Below are 22,037 nucleotides of genomic sequence, written 5' to 3' on the forward strand. Positions count from 1 at the left end.
AACCACACAAACAATCATCCGTTTTCAGCTTAATCTCTCCCTCTTGTGTGTTCAACTGCACATATTCGCTTTCTCTCGTTCTCCCGTGCTTTTTGGTTTCACAGGTACCCACACAAATTGCTCCCAAGCCAAGGACAAGGTGCTAAGCCTCAACTTGAAGTAGATTTTAACAGCAGTTATAAGTCCCTGGCAAACAAAGTGAAGAAAAGAAAGGCAAAGGTTCCATTATTGAGCAGCGCTGCCGAGCACCACTGTCAGCCTTCCGCTGTTACTGCATTTGTTAGATCGTGGCACAATCCTATTCATCCACAACTGCCTGGTCAACGTACAGCATACACCAGCTAACACCACAGATGCAGATGACACACGCGTTATGCAGTGACCAGGAAGAACGGCTCCTCCAGTCAGCTCCTTGGTGAGAAAGCCACAGAAATGCACCAATTACTTCACACTCTTCTTGCAAAATGTCCTCTCAGAGTTCCCCTGCATGAACTGCATAATTAATTTAAGCGGTTTTCATATGACTGCTGTTAGAGGAGTCAGGCCAAACAAGCCTATATGTACCGGCAAAGTCAGAGGCTGAGGTTTAGCGCTGCCTCTGTTACCCATGGCCTGCAGATAAGCCAAAGCAGTTTGTCACTAACACCTTTCTTAAACTACTACATTATAAAAGGCAAAAGACACGGTAAGCTTTTGTGGCAGGCTCCTGGTTTGTACTTGTACACCGCTTTGTCCTGCTCAGGTTCTAGGACACTACTGGCTCTTCAGACAGTCACAAATAAGGGATGAAGAACTAAAACAGACACAAATAACATCCCAGAAAATGGAGAGCCTTCTCAAGCAACCGAGATGGATGTGAAGTGCCATAGAAAGTGGGAAAAGAAAGAGGACGGATGTTAACTTGAACTTCAGACGTTTAATAAACCACTGCAGAGATGAAGTGGGGAAAAGAAGGATTTGAAAATACAACACGGAGCAGTTAGAGAGCCCGTGTTCAATAGTATCAAGAGATCTTTCCAGAATAGGAAGCCCGGCACCCCATACGTCTTCAAGGGGAGAAAAGTGCGCCTGTCTGTATGATTATCTGCACTCTGCTTTTCTCTAGTGTAGTTCTATTGACTTACGTGGAATTAGGGCAGATACACAACAAGGTACCTAATATCACAGCTGGGGCTAATGTTCTTTTCAAACTAATGACTGCAATATTCAGTCAGCAATTAAAGAAACTCATTTCAGACATGTGAACTATACACTTGCCCTTTATTACTTGTAATGAATCAACTGCCTGTGCCACTTTGAGTACTTGCAAAGACTTGTGGAGCACATTGGCTTGCAAGGAGTCTCAGTAATGTGCAGTCAGTTAGGTCCAGACTAAGGTCTGCTAAGCCAAAGAGAACCACCTCTGACTCTTTGCCTTGCATTCTACTGCCTGTATTTTAGCATGAACTACAGTTCAAGGGTAGACTTCCCTAAAGAGAAGGAAGGATTATTTGATGCTAAGCCTTGAGTAGGATTAAGAGGGAGACTATTCCAAATTCCAGGATACTAAAGCAACCTCACGTTGGACATGTAATAATCAGATGGTATTCCTACAGTAGTGCATCCACGTGAATGCCTGCTCCCTGTGCTAGTACGATTTGTTACTTCTGTGCTTCCAACAGAAATCAATTTCCCAGTCTTGAGTGTTTCTACATTAAATACTGAATAGGCAAGGTCCCGTCCATGGGAATTTCACTGTCACATGTGTTAACAGTACAGGCCCGGGCAGGAGTTATTTATTTTGCACAGAAACTAAGATGTAAACAGGGCAAAACTCAGAGAGTACTGTTTATATGGACACAGCATGGAAGCCATCAGTGCCTTACAGCTCCAGCTACCCAGGAAGACAAGAGTTACAGCTGCCGCCATGGCACTCACAGCAATAGGTGAGACAGCAGTGCCATGTTCTGTGGCCATGCTGCCACTAACACTGCGTCAAGACTTTCCCTACGCTGTTTTTACATCTGGGGAACCCTGCTGCTGGCCCAGGAGAGAGCTATAGGAAACTTGGGACAGTCTCTCCCCCTCGTGGCGAAAGCCCTACAACCCTAAGTACTTCCTGGAGCCTCCTCCGCCTGCTGCTTTACTCAAAACCTTGAGAGTCTACTTAAATCACAAGGTTTCATTCTGCTGATCTGCCCGCAGTGCTGCTTGTGGCCTCTTACGGCCATTCCATCCGTAAGGCCGGTAAGTCAAACATGCATTTGAACCAGCCTGTAAAGCAGGACAGGGATCCTACTGAAGACGAACCAGACATCAGGGAATGCAGAGAACAACCATGTCAAGGATTCTCCAGAATTTCCTTCTGTACTGGCCTGTTTCTCTTCCCTCAGCGTTACACAAGTGGATAGTCCAAGATCCTACTAACATCAAGGTTCTCAGAAGACTAGAAACTAAGCAAGAAAGTATTACTTCAGTGATAATGGCATTATAATACTTTGCTGAGATACAGAACACACCACCACAATTAGGTTATATGAAGTCTTTAGGACACTTGTTTCCATTCCACTGTCATGGGGCACATTTCACAGCACACATGCCATGTTCTGACCTCCTATGCCTGCCACCAGCCTTAACTCCTAGGGCAAGGGAGACACAGACAGTGACAACACACCACAAGGCTTAAACCATTCCTTTAGGGTCTCTCAGGGAAAGCAAACGTTACCTCAGCGAGCCGTGAATGCTTGTGGACGTTCTCTCCTTTCTGCACGCTGGGAGCAAGCTGCTGCAGCACACCCCGGCTGCTGGTGAGGGCACGGGTCAGGCGAGCAAACTTCCCCCAACCTTGAGGAAACATGCAAGATCATACGTGTTACCACAACAAGAAGCTGCAAGCGCATCCCAGATCTCAAACAAGAAGAGAAAAACCAAACTGAAACCCGGGTTAACTGCTTTAATACTGACCATGAGGGAGTATAATTCAACCAAGCACCAGCTAAAAGCAAGGCACAAAATAGGCACCAGGGTGGTAAGGTAATAAAAGGCAGGACTGCAGTGCCTTGGTATTCAATGGCTCTCCAAGAGTGCCGTTACATGAACTGCATCTTTTGTAAGGATAAATGTCCACTTTAAGGTTCCCTTCTATTAAATCCAGTGGGCAGGTTTGGGCCTCACAGCACTGCAGAAGACACTCCAGGCTGCTCAGGACACAGGACTAGAAACACACACAGTGAAAATTACAGCTGCTTGCAAGAGAAATGAATCTGCCCTCGGTTGTATCAGCCGCAGATCGAGCGTAAGCAGAGGAATATACAGAAGATAATAAAAAGCAGAGCAGACAAAGCAAAACAAAATCATTAATTTTCTCCTCTCTAAACAAAAGGGAGAAACACACAAATACATTTTCTCAAGCTCTAATAAAACATTTAGCAGCTTCTGGCAGAGAAGTCAGATGCTGCATTTTAATTCAGACTATTTTTTACAGTCATTTCAAATACCCCTCAAAACAGAAGACCCCGAATGAGAGTCCCAAGAGCTAGTCACAACTATAACCTTTAGGAGCAGTACTTTGCCACAACGGGTCAGGCAGAGTACACACCTGGGTGGTTTGGGCACTCGGAAAGGGAAGTTATCAGTGCATTTAACCCCAGTTTTGACAAATGCCAGCACCACCTGGGAAGTGTTGGGCAGCGTCACCTCCTACTCCAACTGAGGATGCTCAGATTCAGCCTTTATGAGATTGGCAGATTCAGCCCTTTTGAGAACCTGGTTTCCAGCACATGATGGGTTTATCACCACAGGAAATGATCCCATTAGCGGTGACTGGTTTTAAAGAACAGTCTGAAGCTGATGCTGCAAGTACCCGTAATTAAAGGAATACGGGTGGTTAAAATACTGCCCAGTACTTTAAACATATCCTTGACTGACATCAAATTCGGATGGAGTTTGCAGGAACATATTTGGTAATTTGAGAGGTGAGAACAAAAAAATAAACTACATGGATCCAGTATTGAACAAGATCTTCCAGGGCACTGGAAAGAGAGTTTAGCATCTTCCCCTTTACGAATATGCAGCATGGTGCATTTATTAAAGGGAAGGGCCAAATTCATCAGACCTCTGCCAAATCAAGAATAAACCTGAGTATTTTCGTATGCCTTAAAGCATGTTTTAAAGCAAGTCTGTCACTGGTAATTTAAAAGCCAAGTTGAGCAGAAATCGCCAACCCCTTCAGGCAGTGTTCAGCAACAAGCAGAATGAATGATTTCCATCTAGGAAGCTAGACCTTTCCTGATAAACCCATGTAAGACTAGCTGCTATACCAAAGGACTACTCCTTAGAGAAAGAAGTCAACATGACAGAACCTCAAGTGAGGTCAGTTTGTATCTGGCTTAAACCTGACCTAAAGCATTTGATTTCTCACACTGTATCTCCATGGAAGATAGTGGGGTTTGCAGGGGGTTTTTTAAAGATACATTTATAAAGAGTATTCCTTCTCTACTGCACATGAACAAATCCAACCAATTGACAAGCTAAGGCTTGAAGGCCTTACTACCTCCACAGTAAGGCCAACAGAGGTTAAAAGAATGGATCAGGTGGGAGAAACCATTCATAATGGCTACTCTGCAGCTGATATAAAACAAACTAACCTTTGCAAAGCCAACACAGCTACAGCAATTTACACCTAAAATGTCACTTTTGCAGAACTTATGTGCCTGCACTCCTATGGTTTTCTCCTGCTTTACAGGACGATGGCAGAAGGCTATCAGCATTAACTTATTTTCAGCAGTATAAATCAGAAAATCCCAGCCTGGTTTGGCTTGGAAAGGACCTTAAAGCCCATCAGTCCCAATCCCCTGCCATGGGCAGGGACCCCTTCCACTGGAGCAGCTTGCTCCAAGCCCCTGTGTCCAACCTGGCCTTGAGCACTGCCAGGGATGGGGCAGCCACAGCTTCTCTGGGCACCCTGTGCCAGCGCCTCAGCACCCTCACAGGGAAGAGCTTCTGCCTTAGATCTAACCTGAACTTGCCCTGTTTCAGTTTGAACCCATCACCTCTTGTCCTATCACTCCATGTAAAAAGTCCCTCTCTCACCAGGTTTCCTGCAGCCCCTTTAGGCACTGGAGCTGCTCTCAGGTCTCCCCTTCAGGAGCCTTCTCTTCTTCAGGCTGCCCCAGCCCAGCTCTCTCAGCCTGGCTCCAGAGCAGAGCTGCTCCAGCCCTCGCAGCATCTCTGTGGCCTCCTCTGCACTCCCTCCAACAGCTCCACGTCCCTCTTGTGTTGTTGCCCCAGAGCTGGACCAGAACTGCAGGGCAGGGGGGTCTCCCCAGAGCACAGCAGAGGGACAGGATCACCTCCCCCGACCTGCTGCTCCTGCTCTGAGGGTGCAGCCCAGCACACGGGAGGGGGTCTGGGCTCAAACACACACAACCTCAAACAACACAACATGGGGAGCCTCTCGTCAACCAACACCCTCAAGTCCTTCTCCTCGGGATTGCTCTCAACCCATTTCCCCCCCAGCCTGTGTTTGTGCTTGGGACTGCCCCGCCCAGGAGCAGGGCCCTGCGCCTGGCCAGGCTGGGATGGCCCAAGGGGACCTGTGCCCCGACTCTCTCCATACATCAGGTACCGCAGTGCAGGAGCAGCCGCCGCATTCCCCGCCGGGAGCCCAGGGCGCGGCAGCCGGCCCCGGCTGCCCATGGCGCTGGCCATGGTGCTGAAGGGAGCGCCGAGCAGCCTGCAGCCCGACCGGGCTTGGCCGCAAGGGTGCGAGCGTCGCTTGGGAACAAGGAATCTGCCTCCCTCACCAGACACATCATGTGTTCAGGGCCAGCTAACACAAGCAGCCGCTTTTACCAACTCGAAACAGACTGACGGGAAGGGCATCTTCTGGGAAGAGTCAAAATTTGGTTCCAATCCCGACGACAAACTTCCAGTGTGTTATTTTCTTCCAGCCATTGAGTTTTCTAACAGCTGTGCTATTCAGACATAAATAGGGAGAGCAGGGAAAGCAAGCACCTCACCTGAGCTTTCTTGCCAGACATCTCTGTGGCATCATTTGTGGCTATGAATGCTGAGCATCTTTGGGTACCTCCTCCTCTTCCCAAGAGTCATCTTTTGCAACGTACAGCTTAACCCATTCCTCTATCCTCAGCATCCCCTATTAGCACCTCCCCTGCCCTACATGTTGCAAATCTTCTGGGTGCGAAAATGGTACATGAGAGAACATTAGATCTCCCACCACATATTCCAAACTCTGATCCGAAAATAAAGTAACTGTTTGTCAAAAGCAAGAGACTGTGTCAAGAAACAGGGCTTTTGAGCTTGGCTTTTTGAACCAGTGCTGACCTGAAAATGGCAGGCTGGGAATGCCTACCCTAACTCTCTCCATGCACTGGGTACAGCACATGAGAGCCCAGCCTAGAGATGCACAGGCCACAGTGTAATAATGTGCCTAATCCCAGGCACTGAATCACTGTGCAAATGTCCCAGATGTACAAATCTCATCTTTAGGACAGAAAACCCTCCTCCTTTTGGTGAAAGAAAGATAAAAAAGTGGGAACTCTGAAGTATCATTATAGCTGACCTGCAGACTGTGACACAGGAAAAACAAAATGAAGAAGAGAGCATGCCAGTACTAACCCTACTGAAGGATAACTTCTCCAATACTGCTTGAAAAGACAGCAGTACCTGTTGAATTTAGTGCTAGTTTTCTTCCAGAAGCCTAAGACAGACACAGCCTACAGCAAGTCAGATACTTATCCAGTGAAGACAGGTCAAATAATAGACTTAAGCCACCGGACAGAACATAAACATTAAATTCTAAGGGTCATGGAGTTGATTACGGGAAGAAGATGGAGCTTTCCAAGACAAGGAACTAGGTTTCAGAATATACTGATGTTAGCCCTTCTAGGACATGGGGATGAAATGATACAGGTTAGGAGCTCTCTTTCAACACAAGCAGTTGATATATCCCTACATCCACTCTTTTCCTCTATAAGTAGAGAAACGATAAATTAAACTGAAATGTAATGACCCGAGGTGATTAATATACAGGTAAGAGCTCACACAACAGACAAGACAGACTGGAATTCAGGAACCAAATATAAAGCTGGATGCCAGCCCCATGGCTGTTTGCCTGTGCCTCTGCCTTTGATTCTAACCCATTATCACTTTTTGGTCTCTTTTAGTTCTGCAGAAAACATCATGCAGGGACAAAGCAATGAGACGGCACTAAAACATCTCCAGCTTCAAAAGGATGAAGAGCCTTCAGGATTAACAGCATTGATTTCAGCTCTCCTTCACCCCATGACGCTCTTCTAGTTTTCCACCATTTCACTGCAAAAGGCTGAATAGAAACTCTCTGAAAACACCCAGGAAGACAAGATGCCTGCAATGGGGACAACTGTTCCTTGAGCATGGGGAAACATGGCACTGAAATGTACGTTTATGATATGATGTTCAACTCATCAAAACTTCTCTTCTTAAAAGGATGAAGCTTCATTTAAAAATGCTTGTTGAAGAAAGCAGTTTTCTGTAGTCTGAAGTAAGCTGTTGCACAGTAAGCTGTAATACTCAATCCACAACACAATTTGTTATTTATTGTGTTATTTATAGCTGTTTGCTTCCTACCGCTCTCCTCCATTCGATCACGACGACTCGTAAATTCAAACATCAGGAACGGTGGCAGTTACAGAACCCTTGTTATCAAGCTGCTGATCCATGACTTACACAACCCCTAGAGCTAGAACAAGAAGCCACCAACTGCTAGAGAACCAGCTCTTTGTTCATAGGTCTACTGTTCACACAGAGCTGTGTAAATGCAAGTAAATCCTCCACTCAAACCACCTTTACTTTCTTGTACATCAAAGATCCCTGCTTCCATCCATCATGCCTCCTTGTGGTCTTAACGCTCATTCCCTTTGAAACTTCATGACTAAAACCGTCTTATTTTTCCATCTCGGAAAGCAAACCAAAGGGTGTTTTTTTAATATCCTCACCACTTCCCTTTCATTTGTTTCCTTTTTAAAGAAAACATTTCATCCAGATGAAAGTAGAGTAGAACTTCATCAAAATATTTCAAACACTGGCTCCGCTCATATAAATACATCTTGAAAAACAGAACCAAAAATGAGACCGCAACAAAATAAAAGAAAGAAAAGAAACAGGGGAAAAAAAGAAACACTTGAAGTTCTCCCTGAGTTAAGATGAAGGAGGCAATCAAAATACTATCTTCTGGGGAGCCCTGCTTGTGATGCAAAGGACAGCTTAGCTGTGAAATGAAATAAAGCTCTTTCTGCAGAGGAGATGGGAACTGATGGCAACTACAACACAGGAGATTACAGTAGCTGGGAGGCTAACAACCATTCTCCTACATGATCCAGTGATGTTGAATTTGATCACCTTTTCGTATAAAAACAAAGTACCAAAAGCAAAACTCAGGAGCCAAAGCATAATTTCCAAGCTTTGACAGAGCAGAATAGATGAGGCTGAGTGTGTTCACACTGTATTCATACATGCAAAAGCTGTTCAGGCAAACTTCTTGCTAACTACACAAGGTGCAGGCACTAATTCTGTTTGTCTGCTCTAATTCTTGTTTTCATAAAGTGATGCATTCCACTGTATACACAATTCTCAAACGTCTCATACTTGGTGTATGTAGAAGTCAGATACAGACAAAATGCATGAATTCCAAACATAGCACATGCTCTGAAATCCAGCTAAGAAGATGACCTATCACTTCACGAGCCGAATTTAGCTCTGCTATAGCTTGATTTTGCCTACTTCTATTCAAGTAAACCTACTTTCGCCTGATTTTTTAAAGGGGCAAGCATACAGGGACAAGTGGAAAGAGCCTCTTTAAAAGCACTGTATCATCAACATCACTGACACTATTTTTAAGTTGCTTTATTTAGAATGCACTATTTTTAAAGCTGCTGCATTTAAACCCAAATTTACTTAACCTCTGCGGGAGTCCTAAAATAAACATCTTCTAAATCGTCTGAATCAATTCACAAGGACTCCAATTAGAAGGCTACTTTTTACCTGACTTTAGAGAGATTTCATCTCTTCCAATGTCTGATATTATCAATAAAAAAGAATATCAAGTATGAAAAGTGGTACAGGGAACTTTTATCTCTCTGAGCCACCTCTGGGTAAAAGATACCCATTTGGTTTTATGGACAAGTCAAGCCCCTGTCATTAGAGCTCAACACTTTTCACTCAAGGAGTCACTACATCATTTGCAGCTGAACAATCACGCTTGAAATTGCCAGTGGGTGATAGAATATGAATATATACCACAGCTAAGCAGGTTTAGTCTGACACATTAGCTGCTGTTCAAATTGATCACGTTCTTGTACTACATTATGTTCCTCTTTACATAGACAAAGAGGCACTGATTTTGTAGAAACTTCAATACTTTGTGCTATGCCATTCTGCAACCATGCAAACAGCACACTGTTAATAAAATATTCACATTTGCAGGCAGCCTATTACAGATTAAGTGGTCATATGGACAGGAAACGGATTTAAACACAGTAAAAGAAAGTATATGACTAAAGCTGCTTGAAGGTGAAAGAAGGAAAACTGACGGATTGAGCAATCGGGTTGCAGTTGTTTCAGTTGAACAATACGTCTCTAAGTTCACAGTTTTAGATCTGCAGATCGGGAGTTTGCAATATGGGAAACATTCCTATGGAAATGGCTATCTTTCAACAGCATGCTGCAGGATTCCCATGGAATGTTGTACGCAGCACAAAGAGTACAACCTCCTCAGCTCAGGTCTGTAAAAGCAGCAGCAGTTAATACAACTTCACTTTTTCTAGAGCTCCTAGAAATGCTTTTTGCCCCCTTCAAGAATCCTAGAGCCCAGTCAGACAAACGTCTGGCTCTCCGTATCTGCCTCTTTTATCCCTTTACAGTCTACAATCACACAAAGACATGCTCAGGCACGTAAAATTCTTTGACAAATCAGCCTTTCTTTTCCAAGAAATTGCTCACCTACCCATGAAGCAACTGAGACAACATCACCTCCTGAGATGCCACAAAATTCCCAAGCTAGCCTATAGCCAGTAACCCATGGAAGAAAGAAAGGTGTACGGGGTAAACTAACGATTAGAACAGGATATGCAGTTTCACTTATGTCATGTTTGATGTGGGTATAAAGCAATAGAGGACTCTTCACCACCATGAAACTGGTACAACTTCAGTAATTTTAGGAGATTCAGAAACAATATTTGGAAGATTCATTTAGTGGGTGAACCCTTTTGTACATAAAGCCACAGCCCTTAGGGAGGAGTAGAAGGGAGCTGTGAGTCAGTGGCCTCTAAATAACACATATATTTCCGCTGTCTGCAATTTTTTGGTAGTCATGTAGCCAGTTTCCATAGGTCAAATGGCAGAGCTACAGGTTGGGCAGAGAAGTGATTCAGAGCAGCCCTGCAGACAAAGACTTGGGGGTGCTGGTGAATGAGAAACTGAACATGAGCTGCTTCAGTGTGTGCTTGAGCCCAGAAACCACCCGTGTACCATGCTGCATCCCCAGAGCGTGAGCAGCAGCTTGAAGGAGGTGATCCTGCCTCTCTACTTTGCTCTCATGAGACCCTACTTGCAGCACTGTGTGCAGGGCTGGTGTCTCCAGCATAAGAAGGACATGGAGCTGTTGGAGCCAGTCCAGAGGAGGCCATGAGGATGCTCAGGGGCTGCAGCACCTCCCGTATGGAGCCAGGCTGAGAACATTGGGGCTGTTCAGCCTGGAGAAGAGAAGCTGCGTGGGGACCTCAGAGCAGCTTCCAGTGTCTGAAGGGGGCTACAAGGATGCTGGAGAGGGGCTCTTCATCAGGGACTGCAGTGACAGGACAAGGGGTGATGGGTTCAGACTGAAACAGGGCAAGTTCAGGTTAGATCTAAGGCAGAAGCTCTTCCCTGTGAGGGTGCTGAGGCGCTGGCACAGGGTGCCCAGAGAAGCTGTGGCTGCCCCATCCCTGGCAGTGTTCAAGGCCAGGTTGGACAGAGCCTTAGGTGACATGGTCTAGTGTGAGGCAACCCCGCCCATGGCAGGGGGTTGGAATTGATGATCTTGAGGTCTTTTCCAATCCAAGCCATTCCATGATTCTATGAAGTAAAGGAATTTTACTTATCACCATAACTCCTCTCCAAGCTGGTGCACTTACATGTGGGTTTAGTGCTTTAGATAATGGAACTGCTCAGAATTACCATGATCACTGTAAGAATAGGACAAATTCGAGATCCAGAGGAGTTTTTAAGTTAGTGTTTCCTTCCTTTAACATATTCCTCTTGGGAAAAAAGAAATAAATAAATAAATAATAAAAGCTGTAGAATTGCCCTGTGTTGTAAGTGAAGGGCAAGCTCCTTTCACGAGACTGCACATCGCTATCACATTTAGAATCTTCTGTGAGAGCGAAGGGAAAGACAGAGCTACCACCCCTGCCAAAGCCCTGCTGAGCAACTGAAGCAATGGCCTTCACTCCCAGCAGATAGATGGGAGGCAGCTTCACTGCATCGTGCTGATTTGTCCTTGCTGTCAGTGCTCATCACGGTACAGGGATCACCACTAAGAAGAGGAAAAACTCCTGCTGACCCAACCTTTTGGGCAAGAGAGGGTTTTTTTACTTTCATTCCAGCGATGAAGAACCATCCAAATAGCATTAAAAAGAGTAAAAAAATCACCCCATAGCCTGGGAGAGGGTCTGTTTGTGGAGTCTGTACTTCCTTTTTCATGGTAACAGGTGTTTCCACTTTGAGAAACTATGTTTTTAAAGAATAACATTGTGAGCATAAATGTAAATCAGTTCACCTTCGCCGTGAGCTTCCTGTTTAATTTAATGCGACAAATATTATTAAATACTACAAAAATGCAAACAGCAGAGGAACTTGCGTCTTTTTCACCCCAGAAGACACAAGTCTCTGTAACTCTCCATATGGGGACAAAAGGTCTATTTCTGACAGGATCTGAACCTGAGTGCAAGTTTCTGCTGCTGTCACAGCTGAGCTCCCTTCCAGGTTTCCAAGGGTGTAGCTCAGCAAAGGGTTAACACTAAAACACAGCTCCAACCTGATTCAACCTAAGATGATGGGAATCCCTTCATACAGTGAAGGAAACTAGTCCGTAACAATAAGGAATCCCATCATAATGGTAAATAACATCAAGCCAGACAGAATGAAATGATTCAGATCTTTGGTAGACTCAGCCAAGGTTAATTTCTCTGGGTTTCCATACAGCATCATGCACCATCTTTACAGGGCCTAAGACCCATCAGTTCCCTCTGACACAAAGATGCTGCGCAGCAGCACTGTGACTGCTTGAAGACTGCAATCTGGATAAATAATGAATTTAAAAGGAAAAGCAGTACCTATTTTCTAAGTAAGCTCTGCTGCCTTGGGGGTTTCATTAGCAATACCCCCCTTTCCAGTGCAGGCCAGAGCCAATCCACTTAAGAAACCAGCAACTTGGAGACATATCTATGAGCTATTTCAACATCTACTTCTTTGGATTTGACACTTAAAGGACTTCCATCTCTTTCAAGACCAGGGCAAGCAAACAGAAGCAGCATAAGTATATAATTGTGAAAAAGACAAACCTTTACATGAATCATCCTCAATGGGCTGCTTGAAAGCCGTTATGTCATTGAAAGTGCAAAGAAATAAAACCACTTTATCCTGCTCATTTCGAATTGGAGCGATTTTCACAAAGAACCACACAGGTGTTCCTGGAATGAAACACAGCAAAAAGGTGGTCAATGGTAGGGCATAACAGCAAATGTGCTACTTCAGGTGTTTACACTCCAAAATCAGCCATCTGCAAATGTTACTTTAACATCGCTTTTATTGCAAACACCTATTAGGAGAAATGACAACGCAGCTGACAAGAGCGTTCTCTGCTCTGCCTCCAAGTAGCTTTTGAATCGTCAGGAATCACTCCCTAGCTCTGGCTTCATCTACAAACCAAATACTTGAACTTATTGAGTGCTCTGTGATCTCCTAATAAAAAAGCCCCACGTACATGCAAAGGGTGCACACAACAGAGCCTTACTGGTCTTGTGCTGGTCAGCTGTGCCTAGACCAGGACCACAATACAGAGTCTCAACTCAAGCGCATGACCAGTCTGGCTGGCCTCAAATGCCTCTGCAAACAGGGAGCACTAACAACTATATCAGCCTCAAGAGCCAGGCTCTGGGGGCTCTGTAAACCCACCGTGCAAGGTAAATCCTTTCATTCTGCCTTGTCCTGAGCCTGCTCATGATCACTCCAGTGTGAAGCAGGACTCCACTGAATTCAGAAGAGGAGAAGCCATCAGGACCAGACCAGGGGTTATGGATAAACATACATTATACTGCATAAAACTCTACTTTTCCAATTACTGTAGGAGACACACTACTAACTGCTTGAGAGATCAGAGCCTGCACATCACAGAAAAAGATGAACCCGGATAACGGGGCCAACATAAGACATAAAAACCAGCAGGATTCTGACCGTCTGGGAAAGCCAGAACAAACAGCGCCTCACGTCATTTCCGTCACTCATTCAGGTTTCAGAAAGGCTGATCTTGGCAGGCTGTTTCTTTTCTTTCACAGACCAGCCCCCTTGCCTAGAGATCAGATTCTCTCGCACCTGAACTGCTTCAGCATTTTACCATGAGCACTACATGTCAGTAGTGCAGTGGTCAGTTATACCACGGGCCCTTTGTTCTTCCCGACTGTGAAAGGGTCACAGGGAAACCTCCGTTCACAAGTTCAAAGCAAGCAAAGGCAGCCTTTTTCCCCAGCTATATTCACACAGCAGAGGTTGTTGCTCCCAGTGCCTCACCTGGCCGTTTCCCAGCCCCCGTACTTAGCAATCATTTCTGGCCACAGAAAGCCAGGGCATCTCCAAGACCTGTGGACAACTTCCATAAGTGAAGCTCAATTCCTAAGGCTCCTACTGTGCCTGCATAGCACAGGCAGTTTCCAGCCCTGGCTGAGATTCCATGCCATATGTACAGCCACCTCTCTAAACAGCAGGGTATATGATGCATGGAGGCCTCTGCTCAAAAAAGCAGAGAAATCCAGATGGAATCACTGATGGCCACTTCTGAAGCGAGCCTGCGTGGCAGAAAGTATTTCAGGGTCAATATATATATTCTTTATTCACGAGTCCACATTCCTGAACAACCCCTTCCAATAAAGCACGAGCAAACAAAATGCTAAACGCAAGGAAAGATTCAGCAAAGAAACCGTGCCAATAAAATCATCACTAACTTGTTAAGGACCTTAGAGGACACTGCCACAAAGCAGCCAACACTCATTTGCGAGACAGTAACACCCTTCGCACCACCCTTCCTCAGGAGTTCTAAAACTGCCTCGCTCCAGTTCTTCTTGCTTGCTTGTTTCTCCATCTCCACCTCACCTCCACACGTGCACTATTCTGAGGCTGCTCAAATCCGCATCTTGCTTTCACAGAGACTCCTTGGCGACTAATGGCTTTTTATTTTACCTGCTTCAACACCCTTGAGTAGCACCACAGGTTTCTAAGAAGCCTGGATCTTCGTCACCAGCCTTGCTTTTTGATCTCCATCTACATGCACTTGTGCTTTTCTCATCAGGGACTTTTTTCCCCTCCCCAAAACCACTCTGCATTGTTTTGCTACTTCAGTCTACAGCCACCCTTCTACAGGCTGCTCATATTAACCTTCACAGCACTGAGGCTGAATTACATACTGGGTTTCATCTCTGCTTCCCGCAGCTATAAAAGCTTACTAGCGTGCTTTTGAAGATGCTGTGCACATCACAGGAACAGAAAGGATGCAATTCACCCTCTTATTCTGGCTATTTGTCAAATGCATGCTGTCAGCTTCTCTTATACGATTATGGTAGGATTATGCTGTTGCAAGATTTTCCTAACATGGTCTGGATGCAGCAAGAGGAAAGACTTGTCCCGATTACCTGTAGAAGGCTGCTGCAGGGCAAGGAGCTTGTATCAGCAGGGTTCTTACTTTCTGACTCCCTCGACTCCTACTCCTGTGCTGCATTATTTATAACAAAAAGGAAAACAAAACACTTTTTTACCTAGAACAAGTGTAGATCTCAGTCACGTGCCCCACGGGCAACGAGAGACAGGTATCCTTGAGAGCTAGCAGCAGGTAGCACTATTTGGGTACCCCTAAAACTCCCAGGGTGCCACGAGCAGGGTGTGCTCCAGGGCAGAAGGTAAAGCCAAGGTGGCACACGTGGACTGTGCACATCATCCTCCAGTTTGGGATCTACCGAGGAACACAGCAACAGCAGAAAGAAGTAGATGGAAAATTCTGCCAGGCCATGAACCTGCCTCCGTAACATCAGTCAGCATCGTCCTCAGTATTTTTGCAGTGTATGCTCCACCATCTTCTCAGTCTCTTTTGTGAATAGGAGACAAGTGAATATAATATAAATTAAATATTATATATACATACACCAGCAGGGTGTATATATATATATAATCAATATATAATATATATATATAACCAATATATAATATATATAACCAGCAGGGAGAAGGAGATGATCCTGCCCCTCTGCTCTGCTCTCGTGAGACCCCACTTGCAGCACTGTGTGCAGGGCTGGTGCCCTCAGCATAAGAAGGACATGGAGATGTTGGACCAAGTCCAGAGGAGGCCACGAGGATGCTCAGGGGCTGCAGCACCTCCTGTATGGAGCCAGGCTGAGAACATTGGGGCTGTTCAGCCTGGAGAAGAGAAGCTGCGTGGAGACCTCAGAGCAGCTTCCAGTGTCTGAAGGGGGCTGCAAGGATGCTGGAGAGGGGCTCTTCATCAGGGACTGCAGCGACAGGACAAGGGGTGATGGGTTCAAACTGAAAGAGGAAAGAAGAGAAGCTGTGGCTGCCCCATCCCTGGCAGTGCTCAAGGCCAGGTTGGACACAGGGGCTTGGAGCAAGCTGCTCCAGTGGAAGGGGTCCCTGCCCATGGCAGGAGTTGGAGCTGGGTGAGCTTTAAGGTCCCTTCCAACCCAAACCAGAATTCGATTTGACGATAAGAATACAACGAGATGAGCACTCCTGGTGCTGTGTTACGTGGGCTTTCCATAGTGCTCTGCTACCAGGAGCTCAATCAGAGCAGAACTGGGATGTGAAGTGTGGGAACACACTGAAAAGCTCAGGCAAGATGTGGCTGTACTCGGCTTTCTTTTTTCCCTGCATACTGGTTTAATTACCAGAAGAATTTTACTTTTTAAACATTAAACAGTTTATTTAACTATTAAACAGGAAAGCTTAAAGTATAAACCACTTATAAATCAGGTCGGAAACTAAAATCTCAACGTCCTACAGGCAGCCCTCATCCTCTTGGTGTCAAAGCGGATGTCCCTGCTCAGCCAGACCATCACTACTGGCGAGAGGCACAAACAAGGCCATTTTAATGAAGAAGGTGATCTTGAGATTTAGGCAGTGAAACTGCAGCATGTTTTAGAGCTCTCACAGCAAAACAAGAGTAACATCCCCATATGCCCCCAGTCTGCACTGATGTACAGCCACGTGGAAACTGTTTACCAGCGTTTCCAACAATACATCTACTTCCATTTACATTTTGCGCTCAGTCCTGGCAAGCTCTCTCACTGGTGAGGCCCAATGATAATGCCAATGCACAAACAAAGAAGTAAACCCTCGTGAGCCACGTTGGCTTCTGTTAGATTTGGAATCAACAGTGAAAGAACCCAGAGTTTGGCACGGCACCAATCCCGCTAGGAAAGGGAATGTCACTTCAAAACTGGTGGAGAAACGGTGTGCACTGGGAAGAAATGAAGATCTACAAACTTCTGGCAGTAGCTGTAGGATCAGCCCGTCTTGTGGTACCAAAGTTACGTAGCTAATACTAGCATGAATAGGTACAACTCCTCACTGTCTTCACTGGCCTGGGCACAGTACTTACCATTCTGCCTTAAAGGCAAGGCAATTTTAAGAGCTGTGATTCAAGTCCCAAGTCTTCTCCAGACTAACACACAGTAAATGTCTCCTTGTGATTTCCCCCCTGTGACACAAACACTGCAGTCTCTTCCCTCTCCGCTTTTCCAGCCCTATTTCACAAGTGATACGCTCGGCTCCCTGCCGAAGAGTAACACCAGCATTTAACCTGCTATTTAATACTGGCTGATGTACTTCAGAAACTCTCAGTGAACAAGATGTTAAAGACCTACTCTGGCTTCTCCCCCTGACCATACTGATGGTCTCTACTTCATTCTTCCCTCCTGTGAGACAAAAATAAGCTAGAATGAAAATCAGACTCACTCTCTGAATATGCTCTATTGCCATACCTTGAACCATTTAATCGAAGAAGTCAGCTGTTCTTCACAGCTACAAAACTCACATTGTTTAAATAAACCTGCAATATACAACTTCTCTTTCCACAAAGGAAACCAAAATTCATTTATAAATACAATGAAAAGCCCTGTTTTGACAACTCAGCTGACATCTCCTTACTTCCCTTACTCAATGGGGCAAGTTGCCACTGCATTACTTGATAATGTCTCAACCAGTCTTCAGACAGGTATTGCCCTGAAGCTAGGCAGTCAAGCAGGATGGAAATGAAAAGGACAAAAGCGTGTCCTGTGTCTCCAACAATTCCTACATGCAGCAACGCAGACAGCAAGACTTCAGTTCTACAAACAGCACAGCTGGCTGTTACAGTCCCCTGCTCTGGGGTTTCACTTATGCCCAGGTACTCTGTATGAGGCTGTTCATTCCTATCCCACACGGACCCAATAGTGTGTCCAGTGTGACAGTAGCAAACCAGCTGATGAGGTGTGATCAGAAAGAGCCAGGCAAGCCGCTATACCCACCCAGATTTTACCTAGAAGCACAGAGAAGCCCGTGATATTTGACCATGCAAGACAAAGAGCACAAATCTTCCTCTAGACTCTACCTTCTACTACAGAGAGAGTGTACTGAATGAGAGCAAACCAACTCAGGATGTAGCTCACCACGCTGAGCCAGTATTAATAGACCTTAACACACATTTCCAGCACTTTTAAAGCTGTTACCTTCATGTCTTCTGCATCTGGTGCTGCTATGCTCTGACAGCTAATGCTTCTAAAGGTCAGATCTTCTCATGCTAAGATAAGGAAAATCAATTCCAGCCCCCAAAGGTAGAATTGCTATGCCCAGGGCTTATCCTATGACACTGAAACAACACAGTAGGAAAAGGTTCATCACACCCCCTTGTACTGTAGCAGTGTTGATATGGTTTACCTGATTCTGAGTTCTCTGAAGTACAGAAAACAAGCATGAAGAAGGGGAAGACACAGGGAATTTTTGCATTTACCCCTAGATAAAATATTCAAGTATTACTACTGGGAAGTCTTCCTGTTCTGTGTATGTTCAAGGAGATGGCAGCAGGTCTTCCTTGCCAACACGTTTGAAGTTGACAAGATCAATGGGCATTACCAGTTTAATGAATCCAGAATACTTCGATTTGACCCTGCTGAAGGTAGGTGAGCTCCTGCAGATGGATTTCACAGAAGAGGAGATGCAGGCATGCACGCTGCTGGACACATATGGAGCTAGATTTCAATAGGAGGCCCAGGCAGATACATGCCACTTTTTACTCCAACACTCTCATTCTCTCCTGCAACCATTTGGTTTAACAAAGATTCCCATCTGGAGACACTAGAGGCACAGCATACACAAATACAAACGATTTTAAAGGGTTTTCATCGAATCAGAATGCTTTGGGTTGGAAGGGACCTTAAAGCTCATCCAGTTCCAACCCCTGCACAGGCAGGGCCACCTTCCACTAGAGCAGCTTGCTCCAAAAGCCCCTGTGTCCAACCTGGCTTTGCTATTGGTTTTAAGCAGTACGTTATGATAAACTGTCCCTAGTGGTGGGCAGTCATAGGTCTACCACCCTGAAGGGAAATTTTCCTCTCTATAAATTAGGATGGGGTTGTTTGTCTGGCTTTTAACTTCTGTAGAAAGCACTGGTCCCAAAGATAAGTGCAAGCAGATCCGCCAAATCACTATTTTGAGCTTCTTTGCCATTCTTTTACATCTAAAAGCCTTCTAATATAGCACCCAGTAAAACAGGGAAGTGAACCCCAGCACAAATTGAAAGTGAAGCCTAGCCTTTGGGACTCTCACCACAATATATGTACTCAAAGAAGATATACTGCTTATTCAAACCACTTTGCAGTGTGCAAAACCATTATCCACAGCCAACCCTTTGGCTGCTGCTATTCTGCTGCCCTCACCTGTACAAAACCTCTCAGGAAAGGAAAAAGAAAGGAAAATAAGGTGTCACTGCACTGCAGTTGACTGTAAGCAATGGGTCTGTCTGCTCACACAGGGGACACCTGAAGACTCTTTGCAACCCCATGCATGTTAGTTTTGAAGAGTTCATCCCACTTCAGATACTCTTTCACTGAAGCAGATCAAGTATTGTATAGAAAAGGGGTTGGACTTCAAATGGGCAGAGAGAAGCAACTTATATTCTTACAAAATTTACTTTACCAATGATGGAAGCAAGCACATCTAGAAGCAGCTTGCTTCTGCACTGCCTGTAACCCAAACCTCGGTTGTAGATGGAAAACTAGGCAATGCAAGTCCAAGTTTAATCCACTCAGCCATTTCACCTCATGAGGCTGACCATAATGTGTGAAAACCTAACAAATGGCTGTCAAAGTCTCATTAGAAAGTAGATGTTTAAGCTGCACCAGTTCAGATAAGCTAAGACTAGGGCCAGATACAAACTATTTTCTGATGCATTAGGCCACATCCTCCCTTGGTAGTCACCGTAACTCCACTGATTTCAGTGAGACTCAGCAATGCTTTTTCATTTTCCCATATAAACAATACTTCCAGCATCACTGGACACTCACATCTAATCAAACAATGGAACTGAAGCTCTCACATGAAATTACTGTCAACCTGTCTGTTGTCATTTTGCAGTCCAGATGAAAGAAAGCTTTCGCTTTGTCTCCCTCCTCCAGGTATGACAACGAATCCCCAACTGAACGCAACAGGATGGCATCAGAGCAACAACGACAAAAACCTGGTGACTGTGGACCTGTTTGCTGCTATTACTTCCAATTATCCTGGAGGAGCTCCGCGTTTCTGGGAAGCAATTCTTGCAGACAATAGTGCTCAGCACGCACCTGCTAAGAAATCAAGGGGCTATCTAACCTCTACCGCATCTTCTGGGTCTGAAAAGAGGGAGGATAGTCACTACTGGATGAGGGGAGGGCTAGACAGGGAAAGGGGAAGCCAAGGTAGAGACAGTATCCACAGATGCAAACATGAAGAAGGCAGGAAAATTGCAACACTTTTCTGAATACTACAGCTTCTGTTGTTTCTAGAGCGGACGCTATGAACTGCAATGAAGCCCGTGGATGTATGGTACCCAGCAACATCTGGATGGGGTATTCTTAGAGAATCATGGACTCAACCAGGCTGGAAAAGCCCTTTAAGCTCACCCAGTTCAACCATTCCCCAGCACTGCCAAGGCCACCCCTGCCCCATGGCACTGAGGCCTCGTCTCCACGGGGTGTGAGCACTTGCAGGGCCGGTGCCTGCAGCCCTGCCCTGGGCAGCCTGTTCCAATGCCTGAGCACCCTCTGGGGCAGGAATTGTTCCTCAGCTCCATCTGAACCTGCCCTGGGGCAGCTTGAGGCCGGTTCCTCTTGTCCCATCCCTTGTTCCTTGGGAGCAGAGCCCAGCCCCTCCTGGCTCCATCCTCCTGTCAGGCACTTGTAGGGAGCCATCAGGTCCCCCCTGAGCCTTCTCTTCTCCATCTGAACCCCCCAGGTCCCTCAGCCGTTCCCCATCACACTTGGGCTCCAACAAACAATCAAACAAACTCTAGCACCGAGTCACCACCATGCAGAGTGCTGTGTCAAAATAAAGCAGCCTATCACTTCTAGTAGCATTATTAAATATCTTGATCTATTGCTGACACGTCTAGTGTAAGATCAGGCCATACTCGTCACTCAGAGAGAGAGATGACTGCTGCTCATAAAGATATCAGATGAAGATTGACCTGCCCTAGCAACATCATAGTTAACATGAAACTCCTGCTTTGTTTTCTCCTCTTCCCCCCTGAAAGGGTAGAGACTGGGTTGTTAAAGAGCCAGAAGTACACTGAATATTCAGGCTGTGGAGAATGTACCACTTGAACAACAGAACAATGAAAGAAGAACTTGCTATTTATCATGGCTGCTACTTTATAGGGAAGGAGTGGACAGGTAAAGAACAACAAAAACCTACCTCCTGTCTAATACGCTGACTAATCTGAAGAAGAAAACTGAAGCGAGGGAAGAATAGAGAGACAGAAAAAAAACAGAAACAAAGAGCAGGAAAAAAGATGTCTCTTCCAAAACCTTCAAACTGAGAGCAGGTTAAAATCAACCATCTTCCTTGCCCATACTGCCACAGTTGCAGGCAAACGTAAGGTGATCACAAAGGCAAGACCACATCCCAGAGTGATAAACAAGACAGTGGCTGCCTGTGATGTGCCTGATTCTGGGAAAGAGCTCTGATTCAACCCTTTTTGGTACAACTCCAGCGTTACAGTCTCTGTCACGGTAGTTCATGTACCTCTAAAGCTCCACATCTAACGAACACGAAGAGCGCTGTGTTTTGTTAAACTTGGGAAAGCACAGAGCTTGCTTTTGTTTCCCGTGCCCGTGACCCTCTGCACACAGCAGAGCCATCGCAGCTTTGCTTTTTGGCCTGTCACACAACACAGCTTCTGCACAGCTGGACTTTGTTCTGGGCCACCTCTCCTCAGGGAAGTGCACAGCAGGGCAGGAAACATTCCTCACCCCACAGTTACCTTGCTTTAATTCTGCATGAAAGACGGAGAGGCCCCAGGCTGTACCACAGGCCATATGCTGCAGCAAGGATAGAAGAGTAGCTGCATAGCTTCTTGGTGCCAAATCACTGGTAACTAAGAGAGAATCCCAGACCCCGCTACACCTCCGGACTGCAGCTTATTTACTTGGCTTTGGATGCATAGATGTGAGCTGCATATGGTCCCTACGGCCACTAACTGAGCTAGGAACAGAAATGAGCTTTAAGAAACA

At 45.6% G+C, this 22,037-nt stretch overlaps 1 protein-coding gene across 5 annotated transcripts in view; it reads right to left on the reverse strand.

Moving 5' to 3' along the window:
• The window catches only part of KCNH1 (potassium voltage-gated channel subfamily H member 1), a 182,787-nt gene that overhangs the window by 147,052 nt on the left and 13,698 nt on the right, over positions 1-22,037 (reverse strand). For 4 of the 5 annotated variants that reach the window (XR_010612771.1, XM_065679334.1, XM_065679333.1 and 1 more), the window contains exons 4-5: positions 12,579-12,707; positions 2,705-2,823 (exon numbers count right to left, since the gene is read on the reverse strand). Coding sequence is in view for 4 of the 5 variants with exons in the window: in XM_065679334.1 (XP_065535406.1) it covers positions 2,705-2,823; positions 12,579-12,707 (248 nt within the window). In the remaining variant the exon portion in view is untranslated. The remainder of the gene's footprint in view (positions 1-2,704; positions 2,824-12,578; positions 12,708-22,037) is intronic. The other variant, XM_065679335.1, reaches the window with a different exon arrangement.

Source organism: Lathamus discolor, chromosome 5, assembly GCF_037157495.1.
Source record: "Lathamus discolor isolate bLatDis1 chromosome 5, bLatDis1.hap1, whole genome shotgun sequence".
Taxonomy (NCBI): domain Eukaryota; kingdom Metazoa; phylum Chordata; class Aves; order Psittaciformes; family Psittacidae; genus Lathamus; species Lathamus discolor.